This window comes from Drosophila eugracilis, unplaced genomic scaffold, assembly GCF_018153835.1.
Source record: "Drosophila eugracilis isolate 14026-0451.02 unplaced genomic scaffold, ASM1815383v1 contig_90, whole genome shotgun sequence".
Lineage (NCBI taxonomy): Eukaryota > Metazoa > Arthropoda > Insecta > Diptera > Drosophilidae > Drosophila > Drosophila eugracilis.
This window is the reverse complement of record NW_024573812.1, coordinates 6,221,561-6,239,616: the sequence shown is the minus strand read 5'-3', so window position 1 is coordinate 6,239,616 and position 18,056 is coordinate 6,221,561. Positions and strand designations below refer to the sequence as shown.

Sequence of the window (18,056 nt, the reverse complement as noted above, 5' to 3'; positions counted from 1 at the left end):
CTTCCGTTTCCGCTCCCTGCTTTCCACTGGAGCATTGAATTTCAATTGATTGGAAATGCTTGGTCCATGACAGAGAGAACCAGCCCTAATGCCAGCTCCCTGATAATGCAAGCAACTATTTTGATAACAACAAAAAAAAAATACCACGAGAAGAGTTTAAATTTAAGCCCGACATCTCCTCAGTTAAGCGGATTTTGCTAAGTCCTTTTCCATTTCCCTCTTACTTTTCTGGCTATTTTTTGTGGCTAAAAAATTATTTAAATTATGCTAAGCACTTGAAAGGCAGGCTTTTGAGAACTCGGTTGAGTTTACATTTCATTTCGCTTGAAAGACATCTCTGGAATTTCTGGCCGAAACTCGATAGGCGGCCCAAACACCTGGTGTCAACGATGGCAAACGATGGCAATAACCTTTTTTTCATTTCCGGTCTAGACACAAAAATACAAATTCCACTGGCTTATTTAAATGCAATTTGTGACTGCTCACTTCTGGCCAGGCCAGTTGACAAAATGAAATGATGGCTTTTAATAGACTGATTTTCCCAACCAAATAACAGCAGGAACTCTTTTTAAGCGCTTTTAACACGCCACATTACTTGATTGCCGATGATGATTTTCAGCTTATTGCCTGCTGGCCATTTCATTTCGATTTTATGCAGTTGAATTAATTTACAGTCTTCAATACCAAATGAAAGCCACTTCATGTGAATGGGAAATTCATTGCAATGAGAGAGCGAGCCATTTTAGTTTTACGGATTTTGCATGATTGAATCATGTTCTGGAATGTTTGACATTGTAGTATACAAATTTGATTTTGTTACGGAATTTATTGAGGCATACAACGGGTTTAAGTAGAAATATTTGATATGATTCATGCATGAGTTGCAGTGTTAAGGGATTCTTGCTGAGATTCTGTAGAATTTTATTACAAAAACTAAAGTTTTTATCATAAATTGTTTGGAATATGGGATTGTAATGGCAATAGCAAGGAATTTATGTACACTTCTCCGTAAATATTGCTTCTGTAGAGAATTAATTTTATATTTCCACAAAGAAATGTATCGATTTCTTGGTTAAAACAATCGTTTTGTAACGTAAAAAGTACACAGGTAAGCCTTTTCCTTTTATGGGTATCCATAGATTTAATTATAATGAAATATAAGCAGGTGTTGCATGTTTTCAAAGTCTAAAAAAAAAGAAACTTCCACCGTTTTTTTTTTTTAGCAAGTTAAACATTGCACATCCTGGGATCCTGGGAGTGCCTGAATTCCAAAAATTTATATGCCGCACTCAAGCGCTTTCGTGAATAATTCAAATTCACAGGTGAAAGCGTTTTTTTGACACCTCGCGAAATGAGGAAAATATGCTCTTGCAACGGCAGCCACGTGTAAAATGTGCAAATGCAATTTGGCAACGTTGACGTTGCAGGGCGCTGATGCCATCGCAAATTGAATCAAAATTCAATTTGACAACGCGTATGCGTTCCCTGTTTGCTTTCCTTCTTTATTTTTTATTACTATTTTCAAAGCCCTTGTGCAGCAAGTTCGGCACCCTCTTTAGTCAAGTTAGTCAATTAAAAAAAAGGGGAAAAGAACCAAAAAGAAAAGATGCTGAAAAATGCAATCCACACTTGCACACGCACCGGAAAAGTTTTTCAATTTCGGCGAGCGCAGGGCGAAAGTCAAATAACAGACTGGTGTAAATGATATATATATATATGATATATATATCCCTGCAGTTACATTGTATCGCTCTCTTCCTCTCCATATTTGCACATATCCCGCAAGGAGAAGAATGCTGGGAAAATCCTTCTACATTTTTCAGTTAGATTCGACAAAAGTCTAAACTTTTGTATGTGGCCAAGTTGGCTTGCCTTTCCCGCTGTTACTACTACTACTATATAAAATACCAAAAACGCATCTTCTCGGCCAACAAAAAGTATAAATATTAAAAGAAGTCGTAAAGAAAATAGCAAGTAGCGGTTACCATTCGAGGCACAACTTTTGTTGCGTTTGCCACAGCCGAAGGGGCAAAGTTTTGTGCTTGTTTGCAACTTGTTTTGTGAGTGCAAAAAGCAAACTGTGCTGCATGTCATCAAATATGAGACCGAAACTATGAATATCCTTGTAAAAGTTTCGGGGTATTGCAGTTTAGACTGCTGGAATTTGGCTGATAAACCGAACAGGAAAAGATGGAAGATTCTCGGCATAATACAATGGGCCACAAGCGCCACATCATCTACAGTTACCACCACAAAAACCCATTCAGTTCAGAGTTCAGCCACGTTCCTTCTTGCCACATTTTGCCCTTTAAGCCCGGTCAGCGAAATTTCACTTCCAATCACAGCCTGCGGCAACGTCAGCATTCAAGTTAACTAGGCCAGCGCACAGGTTAACTTACCAGCATTTCCACAAAACAAACAGCACAACGAATTTCCTGACTTAACTTTGTTGGGAAAACTTGATTTACCAGCTTTATCGCGGAACTTTATAGTTTAAGCTTTAATGGGGAAACATTTATTGATATAAAGTTATTAAAGAATCATACTAAAAGTAAACAAAAATATTCCCTTCAAATGCAATCTACTTTTCCCTAGTCAAACTACTCAAAATCTAATTACCAAAGTTACCAAAGATTTTCTTCATTTCCCTTAAGATAATTCAATAACTTTTTGTAAACATTTCAGGGGGAAGCAATGAAAGTTGATGGAAATCGAAGGAAGTTCAATTTCCACAAGAAGTTCAAGGCTAGCTGAAAGTTTTTCAAACTGAACTGGATTTGATTTTGACCGCTTTTAGCGCAACTTTTGACCCAAAAGAGAGAAACAAAAATCGCTTCTTCATAGCTGTTGGCCTGGCCAAATGGCATACGCAAATGACTGCGAATGCCAGCGACCACACATGCCACTCATTAAGTGGCCAAAGCATTTGGGCCTACCCGGATGGCTTTTTAGCCAGAATGCCTCGCTGGATGGCTGGACAGTTGGCTGCCTGACTGGCCTGGCCATTCGCAATTGAGCAATCTAAACTGGACAGCGATTAGAGGACGAAGGACTGCATTGCCCAACCAACTGACCAATGCAGTTGTCCACTTCCGTTGCGATAAACCCAACACTTCCGTTCTGTCCAGACCAGACTACACTCATGCACATACCAAACACACATAGAGACACACACACACACACAATAGCACGCACGAGGGCAAAGAGGAGAGTAGACAAGTGATATGGGGGACTAGCTTTCTAACCTTTGACCCTCCGCAATTTCACTGCCAATTTGCCGCATTAATCGCTCGACAAACCGAACAAAGAGCAAGCAAACATTTTGCCAGCCAATTTTCTACGAGCCCAAAATTCCAATTTCAATTTCTCCAACCCAAAAGTCAGCGAAAAACAGCGAAACAATTCATTATTGACGCATACATTTGCATACCAAATGAGAAAATAAGAAAAACAAAAAGAACGCAAAAAACGCAAAATAAGGCGGCAGATTCTCAAACGGATTTGGCCAATTTTCCACACGTTAACCTAATGCTTGTGGCCGAAAAAACACTTTAATTCTGGGCCAAGATAAATGCGCTCACAAAGAAGCAACAACTGATGGAAACTGAGAAACCCGGAAATGACGCGCAGAGCAGCGGGAAAATGGCTGACCCAACCGGAAATTGCTTTCGCCTCCGCTTCGCCACTTCTTTGGCGTCCCAAGAGTGCTTTTTGCATTTCGTAGTAGTGCGGAATTCAAACGTCAACAAGTTCATAACCAAAACTAAAAGAGGGGGAACCAGACGCACTGAGAGAAAAAGCTACAAAGCTTTTCCTGACCTACATTTAGAGTAGATGGATTTATCAAAGTCTAAAAACTAAACCCTTAGTATCAGAAGTATGTGATAAAATTCAAATAGTCACAGATTGAACATTTATCTTCCTCAATGAATATGTTTTAGAAATATTTTCCAGTACAAGCTGTTTTCCACCACCCTCATTCCACCCATAGTTACAGCCCCCTTTTCAAGAGCTCTTTTCTCGCGCCTCTCCAGCCATAAACATTTACATTTTACAAGTATTCTTTTTTTTTTGCTCTCTGGCAGATAAAGAGAACGAATATTCGGGGGGTGTGAAGGTTGGCTATATAGGGTGATAGGGGATAGGGGTTAGAGGTCACACCCTACCAATGGTTTCTATGCCAGTCACGTGCTCCCCTTTTACATTTTTCTGTTGTTTTTATTTGTTTTCTCGCTTTGCTTTGAAAATGCTAAAATGTTGACTGCAATTACGAGGCGAGACCCCAGCGAGTCTTTGGCCTCCTCACTTTCCCATGGCGAATGTCTTCGTTTTGAGCCAGTCTTCGCTGGTAGTCATAAATTTTCACTGGCTTTTCACTGGGATACCCCAACATGGCATTGGTCTGGCTGTGGGTTATGGGAAGGGGGTGGAGCTGGGTGGTTAGGAGAACGTCTGAACAATGGGGCGCCAATTTCTGTTGGGAAGTAAATCTAAATGAAATCATTTCAGCCCTTGTTGTCTCTCATAAATTCCCAAATCAAATACGAAATTAAAGGAGACCAAGGACCATAAAGAGATTGTAAAGTTAGATCCTACTTATGGGGTTTTGGTCCTTCGAAAGATCTCAGTTGAGCTCATTTTATTGCTAACTCTCTAAGGGTAAATTAAATTAAGTTTCCTTTTAAGTTTAGAAATCATTATAATATACATTTAAATCATTTTGGAGTATACATAAAAAAGAAAACATAATTTGTAATCATTAAACTTGAAGAAATTCCATAAATTTATCAAGTTTATCCAGTAAATTTATATTCCCGAACAGCTTTAATCAATCCTCACTTCACTTTGCCTTGATTTTTATTTGTTTATGTATAAATCCTGCCCCACTTGCCGCCTTTAGCGCTCTCGCTCACACTTAACACCTCCCCTCCCCTCCTCTCTCTCTCGCTCATCTTTCACTGGCCTGTCTGTTCTCTTTTGAATTTTGAGTACTTGATAGCAATTTGTTGTTGAGCATTTTAATTGCTCGCGTGTTGTTTCGCTTGGCTTTTCCCTTTGAATGCCTCCATCTCATGTAGAACCACCGCAGACGATGGTGCAACACCCCATTCTCTACTCCCTTTTACCTCCTTTGCCACTCTTGGGTAAATTCCATTCACACATATACGCTTTATATGGCGCATATAACGTATACGCAGCGTTTACGGCACAGTCAGGTGGCTGTGCTCCTGTTTCAGGCTCGCCTTTTTCCGTGTTAATTTACTTTTCAGCTTGTGGCCATCGGAAAAAGCAGAAACAGCAGCAGCAGGAACAGTAGTCGAGCAGCTCAATTAACACAAAAAGGAAACCGAAACACAGAATGAGTGAATCCTGCAGCAGCCAGTAATGAAAGGAGTTGCACTGTACACCAACAAACAAATTGCAAAATGAGGCTCTTTCCCTTCAGCAGCATGAAATGTGAGCTAAACAAATAGAAAACACACTCAGACCATAGTTAAAAGTCTTTTCAGCAATGCTGGATTTGTCACATGTTGATTTTGATGATAAATATGTAAGGAAAATTCTTTAAAAATCAGAAAATATTCTCCAGAGAAATTGATAAAAATATTCTCCTCTGATCATAAATGAGACCAATATTGAGTTTAGGCCACATTTGACTTCAATTAGTGTTTCAATTTGATACGAATTTACGACCATTCCTGGATATAAGTTCATGGGGTAATATAACTTCCAATTTGTTGCCTACTTTGCGGCGGCGGTGCACACTTTAACCCGTAGTCCGTGATCCCAGAGTCCAAGTCGCCATCCAAAGTCGCTGAAAGAGACATAAAATTGAGGCCAGACGACGACTTTGTCTGGTTCCCCTTTTGTCCAATATCTCCTGACCCACTGTCGGAGGACCTCTTTTTATTCTAAATTTATTACACACTAGCAAACACACACACACATACACCCACAGACACTAATGAGAGCTGGCACAACACACTAATGCTCATAAAAATCCGCACCACCTCTTCGCCTACCCCCCTCTAAACCACTTAAACCCCACTGGTGGCACATCAAATGGCAGAGTTTAAACCTCATCGCTGGTGCATAAATTTCAACCAGTTTAGTGCTCTTCCAGCGCCACTCCCTCGTCATCAGGATGCGTTGCTGTCCATTCGAGCATGTTTAATAAGCGTCGCTATTTTTCATGCGCAGTCAGCGGAGGAGAGCAGCAGCAGCACTAGCTCCCACCCACCCATCGCCATCTCCATCTCCCTGATGTTACATGCAGATGGATGGGCCAACCATGAGAACTATGAGTGCCACGTGAAGAGTTTGCTCTTAGCAAGCCAGTTGAAAAATATTTGAACTGAACGCGGAGCGGGCAACAAAAAACAAAGTGGTAGAAAATGGAAATCAAACTATGGGAAAAATGTTAACAAAGTGTTACTCTTTTGATAGGAGAGCATGAGCTGACATAACTTTAATATTAAATAAAAGAAAAATCGAAGTTTCCTAGGATATATATTTCTCTAAATGTAATCATAAAAAATAAACATTTCCTTTCAAAACCACAACTTAACCACATTGAACTTCAATTTCCCCCCCACCGAATTGATGATAAGAATTAATGGTGAAGCGACAAATGCGTTGCCCCTATAAAGATACGAATCTCTGGCGAAAGTTTCCCTCGGGAACAGCGACTCCAACTCAATTTATATAGCATTTATCAACCATTTTGGCTTGGGTGTGTGTGTGTATGGGACAGACTAAACGTGAATTATGATGATGCTGCATAAGAGTGACATACCGTTTTCATAGTGGAATATCACATATATATTTTTTTCTACGCTTCTCTGAGGATTGTGCTGTTCTGGCCATTTTGTTGATGTCTGACTAGTATTTTTCCATGCTTCGCTCCTGCTGTTTTTCCAAGAGCGGAAAATTTGTCAAGTCAGTGAATCGTAAATGTTATATGGAGCGAGATGGGTACATCAGGGGCACGGAACAGGAGACATGAGACAAGCACACTGGGTAAACAAATGAAAATGCTGTTTGCATTGAAATTTCGTTCGTTTGGTTTTCAATTAGGCGAATGCTGCTGCGGCCAACGCTGTGTATGAGCAATGTTTGGCAATAATTTGCGGCTTCAAACAGGCTAAGGAAAAAGAAAATAGATAGAAAGAAGAAGAAGCAGAACAAAGCCGCAAGAGCAAACAAAATTGCAGCAGTTTAGTTTAAGGTTGAGAAATGTGTTCCCACCAACCAGGACACGAAGACATGGCAGTACATCTGTAGCTATTAGACACGTAGCCGGGCTAGTGTGTACTTCCACGAATCGAGGTTCTGAGCTGAGCCGGAGGGCGTGGTGCTCACGTCCTTCCGTTGGACATGTTTCACCATCCACCAGGTGTTCTTCCAGGTGTTCGTGTGAGTGTGCGTGTAATAAATTTCAACTGCACACAAGTTGAGCAACAAAATCGAGAAAATGAAGCTCGCTTATTTAGTGCCTTCGTCTAGTGTTGCCGAAAGTTATTTTGGCTTTTGTTACACTGAAGAAAAGGTCTTACTACTAACAACTTGATATGCAGAATGAGTGTTTCATTCGCCTTACGATTCATTCTTATTTTTGATTTCCCATTTCTTTCGTATTTAATTTTCATTAAACATGAACAGTAAATACACTTTTCCCAGTGCATCTTCCTTTCTTTCAGTTTCTTTCCCTGCACTTCTTACGTGTGAAATTTGCCTAATTTATTTATGCTCAAGAAAGAATTATTCCCGACATTAGATACATGAAATTAGATTCACTGGCAGCTGAAAATAAGAATACAATTTTTCCTCTACTACCATCCTGCTCTCTGCTGCTGCACTTCCACAATCATTTACTTAATTATTTAAAACGTTTCATGCAATTTGTGCCAGCCTTGACTTTTCTTTCCTTATTTTTTCCTTGCCCCTTTTCAAGACAAATGCAATTTGTTTATGGAAAAGTAAAGTAAAGGCAGCAGGAGTCCCGGAGCCTGGGGATTCGGCTTTTGTGAGAGAGCGAAAGCAGGACTTAGGACGCAGGACGCAGGACGGGACGCCCAGGATACGCAGCGCATTTTGCTGAAATTACTTTGCATCGGCGAAAATGTAAGGAAATGCTGTGCTGAGCCAGCCAGCCAGCCAGCTTCTCAGATGAGTCACCTTGCAACATTAACCCCTTGCTGACGACTTCCTTTCATATTTCCTCTCCGCCAGCAAATTGCTATGCAAATTGGGCGAATAAATGAGGCTGATGCTGATGCAGATGCAGATGATGATGTGGATTAGCTTTGCAAATGCAGCTTAATATTTTCTTTTAGCTGATGCAGAAAAACATCGTTAGCTGCGACCAAGAAACTGGTCAAGGAAAAGTATAGAATTTCTTAAAACAATCTAATCAGAACTAAAGTATAGTCTTCTTTCCGATTTACCCGGGGCATATTGTTAGTAATAATGACAAGCTTGTCTCAGCTTGTAGATAAGATAAAACGTTTGATAGGATGATTAAAAAATAACACAAGAAATCAATCAATGCTTATCTTATTTCTGGACTATCATTAAATGGTTAAGGGAGCTAACTTGCCTTAAATATATTTGCAACTTAATCACCTGTGTTTGTGCTTGAACTGCTCTAACCAAATTATAAATACCTTTAGTACAGAACTTTCATGGCAACCTTTTACCAAAATCCCATAGCATTTAAAGTGATTACAAAACTAAATCAGTTTACTAAGCTGAATTTAAGCTGTGGGCAAATTTTCATTTTCACTTTTTCCCTGTCCAAACAAAATTCGGAATTTATACAATAATTTAAACAGAATCTACCGCAACATGTGCTAGCTTAATCTATGAACGTAAAGTTATCAAATATCAGAAAATACATTTGGCTTTTCTGATTATTTATGCCCAACATTCAGCTTTGGGTTAAGCTGCCAGCCGGCAAACTCGCTTCTAACACTTGCAAAATATTGCGTCTGCCTGTGCGTCATTTTTCAATTTTCCCCATAGCTGCACCTGGAAGAGGAGTGGGTTTGAGGTGAGAGGGGACTGGGCTGCGAAAAATGGAGAGAAAAGATCCTAATAAGAAAGCTAACATATGCAGCAGCCATGTGTGTGGAAGAGGGTGGGAGGTGCCCAATCAATAAGATGAGATGCGGGGGAAAACCCACAAGAAAATCTCTTTGCGGCTTAGAGTAAGAATTTTCCCATCTCATTTTTGTATGTCTGCAGCGAACGAATAAAATCAGAATTCTTATCCTAAGCCGCAAAGTCGAATGGAAATTATTATCTCATAAATATCTTAGCAATGCTAAAGCCAGAAATATTCCAGAAATTGCCTGGGGAAAACTTTATCCCCTCTCTCTCTCACATTTATTGGTAATTGGTATCAGTTAAAAGTCCGTTCCATGTTGGGTTCTATACTATTCACTTCCAAAAACAAAGTTGATGTCGGAAAACTTTCTGCTAACAATATTTTCAACACCTAACCTTTTGTGTTTTTTATGGTTTTGAACAAATTTTGTTGAACCGAAAAGTGAACATGACAGCTTAGATATATTTTTCAGACATTTGTTAATCCTCTCTGTTGGCCAACTTCTCCATTTGTTCAAATATCTGCATCTGTATCTGATGTTTGCTCAACAGCTTTTTAAAGTTATGTGGTTTGAGGTAGACAGAGATGTGTTTTTCGTCTAATAAAAGTCGAGACTAAACAGATGTCTAATTACGCATTTTTAATAGATTTTTATATCTTAATTTAGTAATAAAATAAAAAGCAAAACTCACCTCAATGCAGAACTGGCAGCCGCACTGCTGCAGCGACATCGCCTCGCCCACGTCCTCCACATCGATGAGGCACAGCTTGCAGGTGAAGGGCTGGAAATTGGTAGTGGGCGTAGCTGGAGTGCCCACGGAGGGCGTAACATCGGCAGAGGCAAGCATCTCACGACGCTTTAGGGCAATCCCATCTCGAACACAGCAGGCCTGGGCCGCTTGATTCGCACTGGCCATGGAGAGCAGAGAGCTCACGGTCAATGGATAAGCATGATTAGTGCCAAAGGGACCTAATTCCCCGCCGCCAGGTCCGTCAGTAGTGGGCGTGGTCGCGGCCGTTGAGGTGGCCTGATGCTGCTGCTCCTCCGGATTTAGATTATTGGCAGAGCTGGAGTGCAAAGTGGCCGTGGTGACATTGGACGGCGGACTGGGACTGGTCGAGTTTGCAGTTGTTCCACCGCTTAGTCTGATCTGGGCATTCACATTGATGTGCGGCTCCTGCGATCGACGTTGTTCCTCTTCCCCTCCAGCTTCTGGTTGATTGAGGGCCGAATCCGGCCGTGGCACAAAGCCATTGGCCAGGGAATAACGTGATCCAGAGGCAGCCAGGGATAGCAAACTGGAGCAGCGAGAACAGGTACCTACGCCATTCATGCTGCTCACACTGTTCCGCAGACGATTCAGTGGTCGGATCTGCTCTACTCCACCGGAGCTAAAGATTCCGCTGCCATGGACAGCCAAGGAATGTCCCTGACTCCTACTTTGGCTCAAGCCGTGGACATGACCATGCGATTGCGATTGCCGGGTAAGGGCCAGGACCGTTTCACACTTTCGCAGTCCCGTGTACTGGACAATCGACTGGGACTTCTCCTGGTGCAAGCTACTGGCGCTGCCCTCGCGCCGCATGATGTGCCATAACTTCTGCTGGACCACATTCAAGGAGCTGCTCGAACCGCTGATGCTCAGGCTGCCGCGTACCTGGCCGTTGGCTACCTGACGGCCAGAAGGATCTCGGAGCACCACATCCTGTTCGGAGGGTGTGCGTGTGATTCGTATTTCCGGTGAGGCAGGACGTTCCCGTTCAGGAATACCTCCACCTCCGCCTCCAACGACACCTCCTCCTCCTCCACTTCCTCCCCCACTCCGACTACTGCTCGCCTTGAGTCCCACCAGCGATTTGAGAAAGTTCTCGAAGCGACGCCTTCGAGGTAACTGCCCGCCGCCGGATAGTCCCAGTGAGCTCTCCAGATCTCCTCCTCCATTCGTAACCAGTGCTCCGCCGTTTCCAGATCCTCCGCCGTCTCCTGCCCCTGCACCGCCAGCGTCGCCATTTGCCGAGGAAATGATGATCTTGCTGCGCGTCTGTGTGTCAAGTAGCGCAACCGTCTCGGCGTCGGCAGAATCGTGGGCGTGGTCGTGGCGGGGCGTGGCATGCAGGCCGGTGGAGGCCTTTTGGCTGGCGGAGCGCTGGTGCTGCTTTGTGTTGGCCAGATTGTGGATTGGCGAGGAGTCCTGCGGGAATAAACACAAGAGATTAGTTTGGGGATTTATGAGTTTCTTAACGAAATTTTAACAAAAAGGATGCCCCAAGGGAGAAGGATCATTTTCAAGGAGTTCACCTACCCGAGAGTCCTGCTCCAGCTCCTCCTCGAGCGCACTGTAAACGGGCGCGTACCAGGAGTAGGAGAGCTGTTTGCGGGCGGACGAAGCCGCACCGGGAACAACGACGTTCGCCGTGGGTAGTGCCGTGTGACCTGCTCCGTGGTGCTGATGCTGCTGCTGCTGCTGCTTGAGCGGCACAAGCTTGGCTCCTCCACCGCCTCGTCCTCCGCCTCCGACTCCCGTTGAAGCGTTGGTCACCAGATTGTTGTTATAGCTGAGGGGTAGACTACGTCTCTGGTGTTGACCTCTTGTGGGTGGCAGATGCTTCGTTGGCTTTCTGCCAACTCCGTACAAACTGCTATGATGCTGGCGCCTTTGTTGCTGATGATTATGCTGCTGATGATGATGATGATGATGGTGGTTATGATGATTATGGTTTCCCTGGGTTAGTTCCTTCTTGGTAAATATCAGCGAGGCACTATTCTTATTCAGCCTTATCGAACGCTGCTTATCCACCACCGTGGCCTCGATGTGGGTGAGCAATGGTACCGTCTCCGATAATGGCAGCAAATGCTGCGAGGATGCCGATTCCGAGGGGAAATTAATCACAAAGTTCTCGGCGGCGTCATCAAAAATACTAGCCCTGGCAGCACTAACACAATCCTCACTAGACGATGGACTGCTCAGGGAGCTTCTCTTGGATCGACTTTGATTGTGGCTCTGGTTCTTGAGATCCTTGGCGTGCTGCTGATAGCTACTATAGCTGATCTTATTCTCAACCAACAGTTCCAACGCTGGCAGTTTGGCGTGATTGTGGTTATGTGGACTCCGATCCTGGTGTATGATGTCCTGTGGATTAACGGAGGGCGTGGCATGCGCGTGCACCTGTTGCACCGTATGCAATTCAGTCGTCTGCAATCCCGTCGAAGTTGGCATCGATGGCATTGCCATTGGTGGCCGCATTCTGGCCCAGATTGCACTCGAACAGGGTACTGGCGTTGAAGGATGTGCTCAGCTTAACCGTGGCTGGCGACGGCACAGTCATGTTGACGAAGGCCTATTGAGGGAAAGTTAAAGAAGTTGTTAGTTTTGGTTACTTGGCAATCAAAGGCTTTCTTGAAGTTATTAAAATATTATCTTAACATCCAACTTTTGATGAAAGAAAGCAATAAGTTCGTTCTCTTAACAGATTTGGCAAGGAACTCCATGCAGCTAACTCAACTGCTTAGCTAGTTCAAACGAAGTTAGCTTTGGATTTAATATTATTCCAGTTACGAGTAAAATTAGAAATAGAAGTAAAGCAGGAAACATTTTTACAAATTCAATATAATCTTGCAATCCACAAAAACAATAGCTACCTCTACCAATTCCATCCGATTGCTGGCAGCTGCATCCGCATTTGCATTTACGGATTTATTGGATTTATGGCAATTGGCCGAAGGGGAATAGGATAGGGGCCCTGCATTTTGATTAAAATTTTGGCATTGTGCAGCAGGGCTTTCCCTTTGGAATTTAAACTGGCCAAGGATAAGTTTTCCTCTGGCTTAGGACAAGAAGTGAACCGAAGGAATCTGGGTAATCGATGGATCACAATTAAATGAGAATCTCAACGCTGGCTAATGGGTTTGAATAATGTTTGATTATGAACAGCAATTGATGTATAACCACATTAAGTGGCTTTCAATGTTGCTACCCTCCATCCAATGGGGCATACAATTTGATTGAGCTTTCGCATCCATCATGGCGGCAAAATCTCCTGGGGCCTTTCGCTATTCGTGCCATTGGTTTCCATTTGAATGGCTACCAGCTTCGCTAATCCCTTAAAATTCCAGCAATTCGAGGCCAATTTAATGCCAATTAATCGACAGAAACTATACAATGCGAATTTGCATTGGCAGTGCCAACAACAAGGAAACCAATTTCAATTTGCAAACTCCGCGCTGGGCAAACAGAATAAAACCGAAAAGCAGAGGGGATTGGAGAGGGCAGAGAGTGGGGAGAAGAGGGAGTCTCTCGAGGATCTACCGCCCCATTTGCATTCAGTCAATTAAGTTATTTTCCACTTTAAGCCTGGTCAGGTGCCATTGCAATTGCCAGTGTGCCAAACTAAAACAAAAAAAAAAAAAAAAATTGATAAAAAATTTCCCATTGGCCAGCAAATTGATAAATAATAAAGCGAAAAATACACAAATTTTGGTAATTTAGATAAATGAAAATAGACAGAAAATGTGTATGCCTATTGGCTTGGTCAATAGAGGATGCATTTATAAATTGGATAAGCGGAGCTGGGGATTTATAAACTGAAAATAATTTGAAAAGGAAATTAAATTTCCAATTAAATTGAAAACCAAAGATGGTTATATTTGGCTCACTTAAACAAGTTTTCTTCATTTTGGCCACACTGTTTCTTTGCTTACATCCTTCATCGCCTTCTTGGCCACACTGTTACGCTGAACTCGGTGGTAACCTGCAGGAATTTTCCATTAATTTCAACTTAATTACGACGGCAGCAGAAACAGAAGCCGCAGCTGGCTCAAGCTGCACATGCCAGTCCGCCATTCGAGGTATGTGGCTATATTAATTTTTGGCATGCCTTCGCCTAGCCCCCCCTCTTGTTCACCCTACCACCTACCGTCATCCCCTTTGGCCCACATCCTCCCGCATCGGCGCAACGCAACGAAGTATGCAACGAAAAAATGCGAATTACGCATAATTGCTGAGCTCAACCGAGAAGCTGAAAAGGACACTCAGAGAAAATGTGTCTACTTTTTGGTTATTTTATAAGGTTTCTCCTTTCTTTAGCTTTTTTACTTTCTAAAGAAAACCATAAACTGTAAAATGTTTGTAATTTAAACAGTTTTTAAACTAAAAAGACTCATTTTTAACTTGTTCTTAATTAAATTAAGATAAAACTGTATCATTTAGTGGTATATAGTTGTTATAAATAATTAAGTTGTACTAAACTCGTAAGATATTTTCTTAAATGTATACTTCTTTTTGGCATGCAGGGAAAGTGGAGCGAACAGAAGAAGCCACAAGCCGCAGCGCTGGGAAAAAAAAGTGAAAGATAAATTGCTTGCCCACGCCCACATAAGCGTTGCTACAAGGACAAGTCAAAGGACGAGGGCGAGGGGCTGTTGAGTTGAGCAAGGTGAGAGGGCGGTGAATTTGCCGAGGGGCGGACATCTACAAGACACTTTAGCCACCAGGCGGCTGACACTGACTGCTGTGTGGCATTGTGGGAAATGTCTTCCCCTTCTGGCAAAATTAATCGCCTTTGGCGTACATTGTGAATACCCAAAAATTTGTCTTCTGTACATTTACATTTAACGCCATTTAAGCGTCGTTTGGCATTGCAAGGATAAAGTCAAGGCCAAAACGAAGATTGATGAATGCCCATAAAGCAGAATGCACATATGCAAAAATAGGTAGACAATTGTTATTCCACAGCAATTTTGCACCTCATCCGCTGCTGCTGCTGCTAATTATATTCTACGAGAAACTGTCAAATCATCCAATCATGACATGCAACGAAAACTTCATCTCCAACGCAAAAATCAGGGAACAATCAAGTCACAAATCCCGAACAACAAATGGGTTTTTGTTTTCATCATCATCATCATCATCGCCGCAGCAGACCAACTAATTGACATACGTCAATTGGCCAAAACGGAATTAATGAAGAGCCAGAATGAACGAGTGGCAAACAGCAGCAAAAAAAAAAAAAAACAGGGAACACACTGAATTATTCCAGTCAATTACCGGCGGCGATCAATAAATAAACTATAGGAAAACTTACCATAATTCAAATGGCCAGCAAATGCACTAGAAAGCCTGAATTCCTCAATGAACCTGCAACAAAAAAAGGTCGTAAATTAAATATGTTATTAAAAACTTAAATATTTATACGTTGCCGGCATGAATAATGAAGAGTTTGATAAACATTTTATACTTTTTCCACTATTTATTATTATTGTTATATTTTTTATAACAACTTAAGTCAGCCATGGCATGAAAGTCACGCTTGTTGGGCAATGAATTTGCCAGGTTAATCATTAACCATACACAGGAAATGAAAAACTTCAGCTACCTACAAATATAATTTGATTTGAGATACACTTCTCTTAGTCTATTAGCTTTTCTTTTAATTTTTTTACCCTACCCGAAATTACAAATTAGTTCGCTTCAAAGCCTCAATTAATTGTTTAGACCGGGGCCCTAATTTAAGTTAACAACCTTTTGGCCATCATCAGTGGTTGGCTAAAAGGGAATTTTAATTGGCTGTCTGTCGCTGTGCGTGTGTGTGTGTGTGTGTGTAAGCGGCTAATTAGACTCGCGACCCTCCAACAAAACCCGAGGCATACGGCCACTTGGCTTGGGGTTAAGCCTGGCCAAGTGGTCACACATGCAAATGTACAAGTGCCCCACATATATATATATATATATATATTCATATATATAATGCATTTAAATTATATGAAGACACACACAGGTTGCCCTGAAAATTGTGCTATGCTTTTGTTCATGCAATACCCACACACACACACACACACAACAGCCACACATTTAGTTAATTGTAATTGCAGCCTGGTCATGACATAACTACCAGTTGGCCGACAGGTTTTCCATCGATTACCAAGCCAAGAAGCCAAGAAGCCAAGAAAAGTCAGGGACACCAATGGCAGCCAATCATTTATCAAGTTTCAAACGATGATACGCTTTGGTCGCTGATGACAGTAGAAAGTTGTGTAATCACGGCTAAAAGTACGAAAAGAGAGAAAGAGAATACAAAGAAAAAATCGAAATCGAAAATAACACGCATTTGCTGACGTCAGAAGGCAAGCACAAACAGCTTGAGAAAGATTTATCAAGTGCTAACTACTGCCGGCGACCAACAGAGCGTATGTGTGATATTTGTCATATTTAACAAGGGAGCAAGCGGGGTGGTAGGTAAAGAAAGCAGCAGTAACAGCTCGAACCCCTCTCTCTCTAATTAGCTTTGTTAAAGGGTTTACTTGGTATAAAAGGGGTGTGGGGAGCAGAAAGAGTAACAGGCATGACAATATCTCATGTCCAGCAGGATGGCAGCCAAAGGATTAACACACAGCCACACCGCATAAGCAGCTTAAGTGCTGGTTCCTTCGTTCAAGGCTCCTCTTTGCCGTTCATCCTGGAAGCCAAGCCAAAGGACTCACACGAGTGACAAATTAATCAGTTTTACGCCATAAGGTGGAATCTCAATTAAGTCGCTGCCAAGTCAAGCTTTAAGCCCAGCCTGCAGCCATTTCCAGGCTAACCAAATCCAATTTAAGACTTTAACAATACAGAATGACTTCATGGTTGGTTGGCTGCTGGCTGCTGGCTGCTGGCTGCTGGCTCTATGTTTGCCTATTTGGCTAACACAAAAGCTTAATCTAACATCAAAATGGTAATTTTATTAGCCGCTTGGCTTGTTCATAAAGACTACAATGAGTTAAGAGTACAAAATACAATTAAATAACAGTTTACTACGAAAATCAATTAAACACTCTATTTGATTTTGTATTTTATGACAGCAATTTGCCAGAGATAAATCTCCAAGGTTAACTTGCTTTTAGTCCAACGAATTGTTGTCTCTTTTGGGTAAATCAATTTGATTTATTAGGGATTATATTCCATAATATGATTTCCCATTAAAGCAGACTTTGGTTAGGGGAAACATTTTTCCAACATAACTCAAATGCTATAAAGCTCCCTTCTCATTAGCTGCACTTCTGTTTGCTTAACAAAATCAAGTTAAATTTAGCACAGAAGCTTCTTTTAACTTCACCCTCTCCCACACAGCCTTGGCTCTTGGCAAAAAGCCCAGGAAAGAGTCAAAGTTGAGGACCATCGCATCAATAATCAATGCCAGGGCAATAGAATCGCAATCAACTACGTGACATAAGGCAGTCAGTCTCACCTGGCACCTGAAAAGAATTGCATCGAGTCAAGTTGCAATTTGAGAGGCAGATAGGGAGCACTCCCCCTCCCCCGCCCTAGAATTGAGCCTCGAAAATGAGATTTTACATGGGGGCTACCATTCACTGGAGAGATACCACGCGAATCCTCGAAAGCCTTTCAGCCACGGCCACACCCAGTTTTGCGGAGAGGGCGTTGGAAAAACGAGAGGCACTCAAAAGTCTAGACAAGACAGAGGCGGAGATGGTATAATATTAAATAAACAACATACAAGTGTTTCGGGAGGGGCCAGAAGAAGGAAGAGTTTGAGAGTACATTACGTATACGCCCTGTTCCCCTCGAAACACAACACTTTTTAGAGTTAACACCCAAGCTTAGCTAATGACAGCCTTTAAAGAGTAAGTTTTCGAAAGAAATTGCACAAATTAAAGACTCACGCAAGCCTTATTAGGGCCCTGGCAATCAGCATTCGTTTCACAAAATCTCAATTCCGATTATTTAGCTTTAGACTTCTCTCTGGTGGGGAAGTTGCTCTATTGCAGCTGACGCCATTTTCATGTCGCTGTTAAAAGCCACAAACAACACAAAAGCAACATCTTGCAACCGCACTTCCTTGCAACATCTGCTCCTTCTCAATGCCCCCATTGCTGCATCCCACTTCTGGCTCATACAGCTCACTTCCTTTCATGTGGATCCATTAAAGTGCCAATAGCACAAGTTCTGGT

At 42.2% G+C, this 18,056-nt stretch overlaps 1 protein-coding gene across 2 annotated transcripts in view; it reads right to left on the bottom strand.

Moving 5' to 3' along the window:
- Positions 1–18,056, bottom strand: part of LOC108112585 — a 78,837-nt gene that overhangs the window by 6,587 nt on the left and 54,194 nt on the right. For both annotated transcript variants that reach the window (XM_017222626.1, XM_017222624.2), the window contains 3 exons: positions 15,191–15,243; positions 11,413–12,448; positions 9,802–11,301 (listed from right to left, as the gene is read on the bottom strand). In XM_017222626.1, coding sequence (XP_017078115.1) covers positions 9,802–11,301; positions 11,413–12,354 — 2,442 coding nt within the window. In that variant the 5' untranslated portion in view covers positions 12,355–12,448; positions 15,191–15,243. The remainder of the gene's footprint in view (positions 1–9,801; positions 11,302–11,412; positions 12,449–15,190; positions 15,244–18,056) is intronic.